At 36.2% G+C, this 12,907-nt stretch overlaps 1 protein-coding gene across 2 annotated transcripts; it reads left to right on the top strand.

The window, feature by feature from the left end:
* Positions 1-241: 241 nt before the first annotated feature.
* RB195_003415 (uncharacterized protein) lies at positions 242-6,240 on the top strand (the record flags this gene model as incomplete). Of its 2 annotated transcripts, XM_064201057.1 has the most annotated exons (4): positions 242-265; positions 316-468; positions 5,868-6,019; positions 6,135-6,240. In XM_064201057.1, 4 exons carry the CDS (start codon positions 242-244, stop codon positions 6,238-6,240), a joined length of 435 nt encoding a protein of 144 aa, XP_064056938.1. The 2 variants fall into 2 exon arrangements, with proteins under 2 accessions (XP_064056938.1, XP_013309225.2); XM_013453771.2 differs by lacking the exon at positions 242-265 and having other exon boundaries at positions 429-518.
* Positions 6,241-12,907: the final 6,667 nt, after the last annotated feature.

The following is a 12,907-nucleotide window of genomic DNA, read 5'->3' as shown; positions in this document are numbered from 1 at the left end:
ATAGAATTTCTACCGAATCTATCGAAGTACGTATTTGTTTCCCTTTACACCCCTAACCCATTTGCGTTAAGGATTTTTCTAAGAAGAGTGTAAGTAAGAAGAGCTGAAGAAGTGTCAGTTTCCATGGTTAGTTTTCAGTTTCGTACAGAGTTGACCTACAAATCCTGGCGTTTTTTGAAGTGAAGATTTTGCGTGAGAAATAAATTTTTTTGGCGACTTATGCGGCCTTTTATGTTATTCGATGGAGAATTATGTGATCCTTAAGGTAGTGTGTTTAGTCTTTTTCTGTGCTGATATACTTTCTGTTCTTTTCAGGTCATTAAAGTGGAGTATCCAGTCGATAGAAAAAAGATTGTCCTCGACACCCTCTGCTTTTTGCGTTTAATCGAGGTGACCAAACCACAGAAGCTGCTCGAGAGATTTGTGGAATGTATGGCGAAGATGCGATGCCTCTTAGGATGGCTCAAAGTTGGTTCGACCAGAGGCTTGGATGGACGATTTCTTTGAGTGGAAACCAGGTGATTTTTACCGTCGAAACACAGAAACTGCTTGTTGGGAAGAACTCATCAACAACAACGGAGAATACATTATTGATTGGCTCGTCGCTCATTTCTTGCTTACGTTTCTGGAAATCTAAACTTAAAAGCGTCGCCACTCATGGAGGAATCCAATACTCATAGTCCCAAAGAGAGGTGTACTGGATAAGAGCTCTGGTTTTATTCGCTGATCTAAAATACCGATAAATCACTAGTGGAGCGTAGTAGTTTTGATGGTTTTCGTTAAATGAACTTTCCAACACGGGTTTGCAGGACATTTATGCTGCGCTAGAACGACGGCGACGATGTTTGCGATGTCGCTTTCATCGGGGCGATCTTTTCGGCGCTGGGTCGTCTTCTCTCCTCACCACCCGAAAATCATAATCGACAACATACGTCGCATTCCAATCACTCCACCACTACGTAGCACCGTACGCCAACACACGCGTACATAATCTTTATCGCTCCGCGCCGCTTTCCGCCGGAAATCCCGCTGCGCTTGCGCTGGCGCCACCGTCGCATACCGCGGTGGCGCAATACGCTGGCGGCAGCATGAGTCATTAATGGCTACGCGCTATCACGGCTATTTGTGGATTAATCAAGGTCCGAGAATAGATGAGAAGACGACGGATAGAGAATTTCAAGGCGCTCGCAGCTTCTGGGCAGAAAACTTTGCGTGTAGTCGAGTTGTTCTCGATATGTGCAGCTTATTCGTTTATAATTTCCCTCAACACATCAGTGATGTAGCGATACACGTCATACTGCACGAAATATTCTGTTAAACTCCTCTGATTACAATTTCTGATGAGAAAAAATTAAAAGAGTTTTTATTTTACTGTCTTTTCTTTCAAACATATTCTTGAATAGTGGTCGTTAATTTATCCTACACTTATGCAAAATTTCATGGAATTCAAAATATCTAATCAGCAGATGTTTCAGGAGAAAAACATTAGCTTACATTGCATTACATCACGTTACGGAACGCAAAATGTTCCATATAGTTCTAGTTAAGTAGAAAATTTAAAGGGAGCATCTAGGAGGATTCCTGGGCGCTCAATTGCGCTTCTCATGGGCCTAATCCAAAAATTCAGTTTTGTTTTTGCTTGATTCACACGCAGTAGGACCAACTGGGCCCAGTTTCGGATTTCGAATGAAAATTTTCACATTAGCGCTCGTCACTAGGAGCAGCTGAACTGCTCACAGTGCAAAATTTCGATTTTTCATCTCGTTTTTGTTGAGTAGACAGAAGAACAGTACATCAACAGTATATCAGATGCTTTATCTCTTTTTGAAGAAGTCCGGTAACACTGAATTGATTTCGAAAAAGAAAATCTTAAAAAAAATGAATACAGAACATGTGCCAAGAAATCTAGTATCTGCAGATTCTATTTTTGAAAGAATCGCCCGAGTTTTCTTTTCATGCACTTAATGTTTCTTTTCGGTTATTATTAAAAATTTTTGTTGGAAAAAATCTTAGAAAGCGAGTGACCTCATTGTTACTTGGGAAAGCGCAGGACTTTCTACACATAAGGTCAGGGCTAAAATTTTGTACTCAAGAAGAGAACCCGTTACTCCATGGTGGGAATATCATGGTGCTTTTCTATAATTGGATGGAAGCAGCCAATTATCTCAGCCACTTACTTTCATAAGTACACATTTAAATTAAAAATTCCCCAAATGTCACATTGTGGAGCAATCTCTATTATCTCCCAGAGTACGACCACTTGCGTAAAATTAGTGTGAATTCAGAAAGCTCGTATAAATATTGCTGATGGATTTTTGAAAGGTAAAAAAATTACATCAGGAGGAGGGAGTAATTCGATAAATTAGTTTGTGTTGAGAGTTGAAACGAAAGAAAAAAGGCTGATCTACTTATAGTCCTCTCCGTAGGGTTAGAAAAAAGAAAAGAAAACATTTAGTAGTGTGTTATTTTGTTTACGCATTGCTAATTATCGAATTTTTAGAGTGAAATTCATTTTTTAGAGTTCACAGTGAAATTCACACATCTGTCCTTGACCATTCACCACAGAAAACTGCAAAGAAAAAAGTTATATTTACTCTACACAAATTTTCAGTTCTAATTATAGTTGGTTTCTTTACTGCCTCTATTTATGACGCGCTTATGAGTTGAAAAACATATCTTAGACGAAAAAAAGGGCTGGTGAAGCGTGAGACGTTAAAATCTCCCGTCAAAACGTAGCAAATCCGCTTAGAAAAGCGGATGCTACGTGTACGGATAGATTTGCACATGCATTGGATTATACCGCATGTAGAAAAACATTGGATCATCCTAATCTGACGTGCTCATAGCAGTTTCCGTGCAAAGACGCAAAATCCAAATGATCATTTTGGATCATTTTAATTTGCGTAGGTACGTAATTATTCGTTGGAAATTAAAAAATAAGCTGAGCGCTTAGCGAATGATGATTTTGTGTGGGCGGAGTTAAAGTTCTGGGGGTTCCAGTTGGGGGAAAAATTCTAGAACTCTGATCTATACCTGAAATATGCTCTGAGCCAATGATAACACACTATCCCTCACTAATGCGATGTTTTCGTGAGAAACAAAACAAGTAAGAAAAAATAACAACATTCTATAGACATTCACTATGACTTAGTAATATTTTTTTTAGAATTTCTGAATCTTGAATTGCTCTTTACAACCCAGGCAGACAAGCGTTTTGCGGTGGTAAACCCGAAAAAAAAACTTCAAAATTGATCAGAGATTTCTATAGCTACTTTTTTTCACTGACCTAAATAAATATAGATAAATTCGAAATTTTTGAAGGAAAACTTGGCACTCACCAAAAGAACCCCTGAGCGAATAATCAAAACGAAATACTCTCCAGTTGGGGTTGGTTGATTTTTTCTAGCAACCCCACCTCCATCTAGTTAAAACTTAAAAAAAAACTGGTGATTGAGCCACCTAAACAATGCTTAGTAGGAAAACAGGTAAGTGGAAGCACAAATGATGAACTACTCCAATACCGTGACCCATTGCCAATATTCCGACCCAGTCATTATGCGTAGTTGACTTAGAAGCACGTGAGCACGCATAACTACACGAAAAAAAATTCCCCCCTCTTAGTTGAATGTCATGGTAAACAGCGTATGTTGAGGTCAGCACACATTCCCCAAGAACCACTACTCTGAAATACCGTTAGATACCCGGTTACACTGTAATCTACGCAAAATTGCACACGTTTTCTAATTTGGCGGAGATTGTAGGACGCCCATGATTCTGGTGGCAAGCTTCACGCAATATCCGGCCCAAACGCCCATGATTCTGGTGGCAAGCTTCACGCAATATCCAGCCCAAATTCCTCATAAATATCAACTCAGGTGAATATTTCACTAACGGTTGACCGGAAGCAATTCACGTAAAAGGAAACTTTTCACAATTCACGCTACCCGGGTCTATTGAGAACTCGCGAAGCTAAACGTGTTATTTTCATGCAATCCTAAGAAGTATGACATGCAAGTACATTTATTTTTCTGGAAAAACTTCTCTCAATGGAAATATTTCGTTAATTGCAACGATTTGAAAACAGAAATGACATATCGTTATATTGTCCTGTAATAAATGTGGCATTTAAGTTACAACATTTAAATATTGCCCGCAATTTTGTGAAGCACATTTTTGTAACGAAAGAAAAAAATCTCGTTGCAAGCCAAATTTGATTTTTTTTTGAGAGCTTTCTTTTTTTAGTAGACTTTTTCTCGCTTTATTTGTAGTTTTCTAAGTAATTTCTATTATTAGTTGCAGTGTTAGCGTAACGATGAAAAAGTGTTGGAAAAGTTGGAAAATTGTCGGAGAAGATTTTTTTCACCGTTGCTCACAGCTTTAAACAAGTCTTTCTCGAAATGTCCTCTTCACGCAATAAGAAAAAAAATTATTTTTTGAGGAAGATTTTTTTCTACTAGAAATACAATTTTTTTATCTAGAGCACTTTTGAGAAAAATAGAGACAAAATATGTGGGATAGAAGGGAGAGAACGATAGAAGGACTTTAGAAATTAAAAATAATAAAGGGCAAAGTTGTAAAAAGTAACAATAAATAATAATAAAATAATTTTAGAAATCACCCTCGAAAAAGGGTTTGTATCTACGAAAGGTACGATGAAATTTCGTGTTAAATTTCCGGATTTCTTTTTTCGAGTAACTTTTCAAGTTCAAATGACTCGATTCTTTGCATTTATTTTTCGAATGTTTCGAGCGATTTGAAACTCGATTCGTTCGAAACTCAGATCGTTTCATACTTATCTGATAGGACATTTTTATAATATTTGCTAATATTTGTAATATTATTCTGTATTATGTTTGCCAACATTTCTATCAATATTATATATTTATATTTATTGATAACGTGTTAGAAACCTAAGCTTCATCTGAATTTCTCCCTTGCGTACATTTTAGCCATCAAAAAAAAATACTAAAATGTATTGTAAGTTGATTTCACTATAATGAAATACCATGGATTTCATATAAATCGATCACTGTTGTTTTTTTTCCCAAATTTTTCCCAATGGTATGTAATAATTCCGTCAACTACTGAAAAATGCAACTTTGAGGCGAGTTCAGGAAAATGCTGGTCTGAATTGGCCTATTTCCAATTTTTACAGGTGAAATTCGCAATTTACCCTTCCGAATTCACGATTACGTCATCAATCAATTATCGATTACAACCTTTTCTAAGGTTTTTTCAACAACGTTATTCTCCTTCAATTGCATAAATGGAAAGCTTCTTTTGACGAGAATTAATAAGAATTTCAGGTGATTGCAAATTACAGACAGGCCAGTACAGATCTGAAATTTCTGGATGAGCGCATTTTAAAGCGCTGTTAGTCAGTCAGTCGCAAGCAAACCATACATTTAAGGTCGATTTTATTCCTTGAATTTTTTTTGTGTGCTAGTTCATGTGCAGGTCACAAAAAGAATCCTAAATCCCAAGTACTTTTTGTAAAGATATAATTATTTGAGTGTTCCATTTAGAGAAAATTGTACTACGTTGAATTACTGTACTTGAATGCATGCAAGTTGCCGAGGGCGGAGAAACCCTCGAGGAGGATCTAGGAGGGGCGAAAAGGGTGGCGGAGACAGGATGGGCGTGGCCGCATTCTCAACATTCCGCTATCCGTCGGCCTATATAAAGCCAAATAACACCGCCTCTTTTCTGAACACAATCTCAACTCACTTGTGATCTACAAAAGCCTATTCTTCAAGCTCTACACACATACACATTCACTCCACACACAACATATATACGACGGCTACAGCAGCTGAAGCATGATCTGCTACATTGTGTTGATTCCGTTCATTCTACTGCTTACACAGTCGGCGGATGCACGAATTGTGGAGGAACCGTTGGCGAGTAACGATTGCTCACCGCAAATGAATCTGCCATTGATGGAGGTTGCGGAGAAAATATGCGAACTTTGCCATGAGTTCCACAATCATGAAGTGCCTAATATGCGAGCAGAATGCAGGTGAGCTCTATTTTTCTTTCTTCTAGGAACATTTTTTCCTCGTTTATTAATAATTTCCTATGTTAGAAGATCCACAATCTCTTCGTCTTCCTCTCCTACGACTCGCATTTTGCAGATCAGAGTGTTTCTCAACGGATAAATTCCGAACGTGTATGCGAATGTTCACGAACGCTCCGAAACGTCACAATCGGCACAGTCGACGACATCTGTTCGCATTCTAAAGCTACCGTATATTCGAATCTTACACACATCCATATACACATAAGTATAGGAATCGTATCGTATGCTGGTAGCTTACCACCGGGTCATACACATCCAAGAAAAAAGGAAAACATTTGTACATTCTCAAAAAAAGGATCTCATCATCATTCATATCATCACATCATTCATTCTCATCTTCTGATTCCTCTTTCTCAATTTTTGTGCCAATCTTGACCACCGATCATCATCATCATCACATCATTCGTTCCTCATCGTTCATTTTGCAATAATAACCCGTATGCCTTTGTGCGTCATCATCATCCTTATACATCCGTGTTGTTGTTTTAGGGTTCCGGTAAAGTGTAGTGTAAAAAACAAAAAGTGGATGACGTCATTTCTAATTTCTTCATCTTCTCTCGTGTGTAAACGTTGCTGGTATTATTTACTGACGATGACTTGATTTGTATCTGTTAATTCGTTAGTAATCAACTGGTTCATCGTTTCTGGTAAAATAGTCTTGCCGAATTCTGAGCTAGAGTACGCAATCACACACACGGGTATCTATTTCTACTTCTGTGACGTCATATTCAGATCTCGCTACGCTATGTATAGTATATGTTGGTTATAACTTTATAAGTTATTTACGAATATGAAGAGAAAATAAAGATAATTCTATTTTTCTCAGAAATATTTATAAAAGAAAGGGAGATTTGAGTTTTTTTTTTAGGAAGAAGGAAGTTTTATGTCAGTTTTACACTTTTTTTCCTCATTCATAACTTCTTATTCAGTTACATCCTCACTACAGTCAAAATATAACAAAAAAAAAAAGAGAAAGAAAGAAAGAAAGAAGGATACAATACTTGTTTTGTCCGGCCTCTATGACAGAAGCGCTCCTCTGCCAACGTTCTTAACCAATATCCTTCACATATCAAGGTTTAAGGGTTGAATGCTCCACTTAACACTTAGCAGGTCAGGTTATCTTCCTGAATTTCAAGGAATATGACAAACCGAAAATTGCACAACTAGACGTATTGCCAAATTTAAGCAAAATCAAATAATTATTGATCGAAAAACTGCACTAAGATTGGTAATAATTGGTTTAAATTGGATTTGAATTAATTATGTCCCTAACGTGATTGCTTTTTTTTCAAAATACGATAAAAATCCACGAGAACTACCAAGCAAATCCTTCAAGTTCTTAGTAAGTGAGATTTGTGTGTGTGTGTATTTAGATCCTCCTAGTGATCCTAGTAAATTAGTATTCTAGTGGTTGAAATATGATCTCCATATTATTATTCGTATTTATTCGTATTTATGGATATCGTTGGATTACTCCACTCAGCTCTCTTAGCTTCAGATTATTTTCATTCGAAGCATCGTTGACGTTTTACAGTATTTCTTGTTATAATTGCGAGGGAATTAACTTAGCTACGAACCCTAAATAGTCACTTATGTAGTTCTGCCGATTTTTTCAATGAACGCAAACAAAATTGACATCATATCTAAAACGTACATTAGTCATTAATAAACTGCTGTATAAGTTTTCATTGAATTTTCTTGATAGGATTAAGGGAAAAGCAGAAAATAATTATTAAGAACGGAAAATTTTAAAATATACATTTCCGAGAAATTCTCGCAGGAGATCAAAGCCGTTAAAATTTCGTCCGCAAAAATTTCCTTGCTTCGGCCACGGTCAGATGAGCTCAAAAAAATTAAAAGCTATGAAAATATTTATGCATCCACTCACTCACGTACATTATAATTTACGACCACCCTTAAGGGTTGCAAACAGCTAAATTTTCATAAGCACCTATATAAGACATATGTCCATAAGGAAGTTAAAAATTAAGTAGGTCAAAAATTTCACAGAAAACTTTTAAAAGTTTCATTTGTGCACTGAATGAATAAAACGACGTTTTGTCTTATATAATTGAAATTTATAGCCACTACTGGTCGGGATCATTAGCACAAAATACCTATAAACTTAGAATTGCTTATTTTGTTACTCTGATACAAATGCAGATGTATGACGTTGAAAAAATTCAAAATTTCAAAAATCTCGCAGTGAACGTGATAAATTATCCAAATGACGTCAAAGTGCGATGACTATAAGTATATAAATCGCACGTACGGTTACGTATATGTTGTCATGTTCCAAGAAGAAAAAAAACCAATCCCATATTAAGTCGTAATCATGTTTGAAAGGAGAAATAAATGAGTAAGTCCGCACGATTGAATAAAATTTCTCGCATAGTTCTATGGGCTCATTTGCAACGATTAGGCGTTGACAGAAAGACAAAAATAAACCATTAACGTGACGTGATTCGGATTCTTCAAACAATTACGGTTGTTCCAAATGAAAAAAATGAAAAAAAACTGGAAAATAAAGTTTAGAAATGAATTCAAATGGAGGATGCCTATTCCCGGTTTTCGAGTCAAACTAAGTAGGAGAGATTATTTGAAAGAAATCCCTTTGTATTTACAGGAAAAAAAAGCGGACCTGAATGGGCTCAGAAATATGTACGACTCATTCCAGTGCAGTGATATTTCTTTTCCAAAAGAATATCCATAACCTAGGTTTGGTGGGTCCAACCACAACGCGTAAGCGATCAGATTTTTTGGTGGTTTTTCGTTAAAAACTAGCAAGTCAGCCGGTCGCATGGCCAATTTCCATGTTATGAACCGCTGGTGTCAAAACGACATTCTGAAGCGGGTGCAAGAAGTGTAGGCGGCTGCTGCTAAGACGGCACGGTAAAGGCAGCGTTTCCATTCTTGATGGGACCATCACTAATTCCACTCAAGTTTGTAGTCCAAGCGCAAGCGCGGCGAGCGAGTGGTCCCACCACGAACGCAAACGCTGTCTGCATCGCGCCACATTGAGCGCAGCCGCCTACGCAGTTGCACCAGCCTCAGGGTTATTTTGACCCGACTACAGCTATGTATCAATCTAGACACGTTCCATGACTTGCCTCGGAGCAAACGGTTTGCTTTCCGTTCACTGCTGCCTTCTGATCCAGAATCCGAACAAGGAAGCGCAAAAATCCACAAACACGGAAATAGTGACACATCAGTCAACAAATCCACTCCAAATCCACTCCAAGATCCACTCGAAATCCCATAAAGCTCAATTATATCCTATGTTTTCACTGTACACTCGAACAGGACGGGCTTAAAAAATTACCGAATAGCATGATTTTTATCGTTCGAACGTCTGATGCGTGGTCGGTTTTCTATGTAATTATAATTTTTGTAATGGAAACAGAGAAAAAAAATGACGTTCTTTGTTGCTATGCAATTATCGAGTGAACACCTAAGCCTTTTAGAAAGTCTTCTAACAAATTTAACAAATCTATTAAGGACTAACTTATCCGGATAATTAAATGCTGTTCTTAGCGGGGTAACAACCATGTGTAAAATGTAAACCACCAAGAGAATTACAGTGCATTTGTGCGATTATAAGTTTTAGAGGAGTAAGTTAATTAGACCTGTATTGTATGGTACAGTTAGTCATCACTTATATGTAATTACAAAGTGAATTGGTAATTAATTTAGATGAAAACTTATTTTGTGATCTTTGAGAATTGTGAACGATGAAACGTGATCGAATCTCATGTGTGATCAAATTAATTATGGAAGCAGCAAAAACATTGCAATATTTGCAGGATTCGCCGTTAATTTTGCAGCTGAGGAGAAAACTTCCTGCAATTCCTGATGTGAAGGAGATTTTTGATCCAAGATAATCTACGATTGTTTATTCTCTCCCTCTCCAGTAGTATTATGGCACATAAGACTTGCAGACATGCACGGTTTCTTTTCGGATAATCATCGTTGATCGTGTCCGTCTGTGGAAAACAGACGAGAAAATCCCAGAAGCACGAGAGAATTTAATTTACATACATATGTTAGATAATTTTTATGTGTATACAGATGTATTACACAAGTTTTACGTATATAAGATCCAAATTATTTCGGTGAGGATTTTCCACCTACGATTACTGTATGGATGAGAGCTAAATAGTGCATTCACGTCTATGAGAGTTGGTACGAAACATAACAATTACTCAGTGAGTAACTCACATCGTCCTACTATTCCACAACATCTTCTTATTTTTTTCTTTTTTCTTTGAATATTTTGACTCAGATGTGTTTTGTGTTTTTTTTCTTTTGGTTCACCATTAGTGTATGTGAATAAATAAATAAATAAACGAATAAAAACATCGAATAACTGCCTAATACAGCGTTGGGCACAAAATAACCCTCTGTCTGGAATTATTCCATATTTCTACCAAACTGCTTGGTTTGTTTGCAGTTATTCCATATTTCTACCAAACTTCCAGAGATCATAGCGAATCGCAGGAATAGAAAAAAAGGAAAGAAAAGGAAGATTTACCTTTGCTATTTTACCTCTACATTTACTTGGGCTAAGTGATTTCAGGTTTACATCTGATACTTTAACATAAACGAATAAACTGGAAGATTATTCGTTTCCAATAAGAAATTCCAGAATCTCTGTGGACCTTCCGAACCTTATTACACAGAAAATTATTGTAAAACTATAAAATCCGCAAATTACTCTCTGCTGATTTTTTTGTTAACGTTATAATAAATAAATAGAATTTTCGAATAACTGCGTAATACAGCCCTGCCTTAAAGTTGCGGTTTTAATGTAAGTAAAATAGTACTAAGAATTATCCAGTCGTTTAAAAAAATTCACATAATTACAAACGACCGAAAGGTATTCATTAATTTTCATTAATTTTAATTTCCAGCAAAAATTCGAAATTACAGAATTTCTGCAAAACCCGTATAATTTAATACATATACAATTGGTGCAAAAACGTTAGAAAAATACACATATGTACCAATATATGAAAAGTAAGAATGGCTGGACTTCACGGAACAAAAGAGAGGGGTTCTCTGTGAAATTTGCGTTGATCAGATCGTTTCTATTTTCAACACAACAAAATTTCTCAGTTTTCGTTCAAAATTTACACCTTGCTGCTAAAATTTTTTGCAGACTCTACCGTATCGAGCACATGCTGAATTTAGGCATCGATTTTTCGTCTCGATTTAATACCTGAAATCAAAGTGACTTCGAATGAATAGTATACTTCTTCGTAGGTGTTTTTTGCATCTAATATCAAATTTAAAATCGCTCTAAAAAAACACCCATCTAATTTCCGTTGAGTTCTACAAAAAAGGAGCAATACACTGTAATGGATACTATCAAAGTTATGCGCTCGACAGGATCGTACATCCAGTTTTTCGTGGATCATTTTTTATTTAATAGGAATAGCTTTTTTGCAGATTCTTTCCAAAGAAATCACCTTAGAAATTCATTTAACTTTTTCTTCTTAACCTGTTTGTCCTGTCATATTTAACCCATCACACTAGAAATCCAAAAAAAAATCCTGGATGGAATCTTCCTATATTCTAGTTCCTGTTTAATGTTGATGCCGTGTATTTTGTAAAGTATTTTATAAATCAGCAGACAAATCCTCTCTGCTGGTGCTCTCAACCCTTGCGCCCCTCGTGTTAAGCTCTGATGACGTAAATTCCCCTCCACCTCCTCCTCCCCCTTTTCCTCCTACTCCGACGGCAAACAGAATGCAAAAAGTGAAACCTAACCGGTGTTTCGCGTGTTTTCGCACACGTTTTTCTAATAAAACAAAATAACGACTGCGTTTAGATCAATAAACAGAGAAAATAAAGGGAAAACAGTGACTGAGAAGAATTATTTGAACAAAGAACCATTCAGAAGGGCTCAGAGATGGGATACATAAGCTAAAATTTCAGAAATTCCCATAAATCGTTTTATAAGGACACAAAAATTATAAATTTTATGTTGTAAAACAAATCTTTTTGTAAATAGATAATATAGACCATTGATTATTCTCTGACTAATATTTTTCTGTTAGATTTCCCTCATAGAACCTAATATAAGATTTTTTTTTGGAATACTTCGGATGTAATACGAAATATTGCATCACGTGATGGTATCATTACGGTATCATGGTATCATGGTATTATTACGTTTTGTTTGGTTTCATTTTTTTCCTCCCCAAAAAAAAATCCTATATTTACAGTTGTAGATCATATTTCAAGTATCTGTTGAATTGCACACAGACACGTAGACGAGGAAAAAAAATTCGATATAAAATATTTAGAAGTGCACAGTTATTCCAGTCGTTATTGATCAAAATTAATGAATTCGTAGAAATGCTTGGGTTATGCACCTTACAATGGCTGTCTACCAATTTCGATTCCCTCCTAACTCATTTAACGTCGTTATTAATGCCCTAAATGTTACGTTACGACGATAATGACGTAGACGTGTTGCTGGAATCAGCAAATCACGTGCCTACACTACAAATTTACATATCACAGAGAAAATAAACACTTATAATTATCGTGTGGATGTTCTCTGAACAAGTTATTCTCCACTCGCCAAACGGATTACGAAGAATTAAGGAGAGAATTTTTTTTTAATTTTTTGCGAATTAATTTTCAAAAAAAAAAGACTCAAGAGAAAAATTTTCAAATAGTTTCTTCCTGATATATAATTTCCTGAAAATTTCTTTCACTGTTACTCTTATTCTCTTTATGTTGTTCTTCTACAAGATTTACACAGGACAGATTGACTTTTTGGGAATTTCCGTGAATAAATGCTTAAATGAAACTCTAAAA

This window comes from Necator americanus, chromosome IV (genome assembly GCF_031761385.1).
Source record: "Necator americanus strain Aroian chromosome IV, whole genome shotgun sequence".
NCBI classification, from domain to species: Eukaryota; Metazoa; Nematoda; class Chromadorea; order Rhabditida; family Ancylostomatidae; genus Necator; species Necator americanus.
Note: the sequence above shows the minus strand (reverse complement) of the source record. Positions and strands in the feature narration are given on the sequence as shown.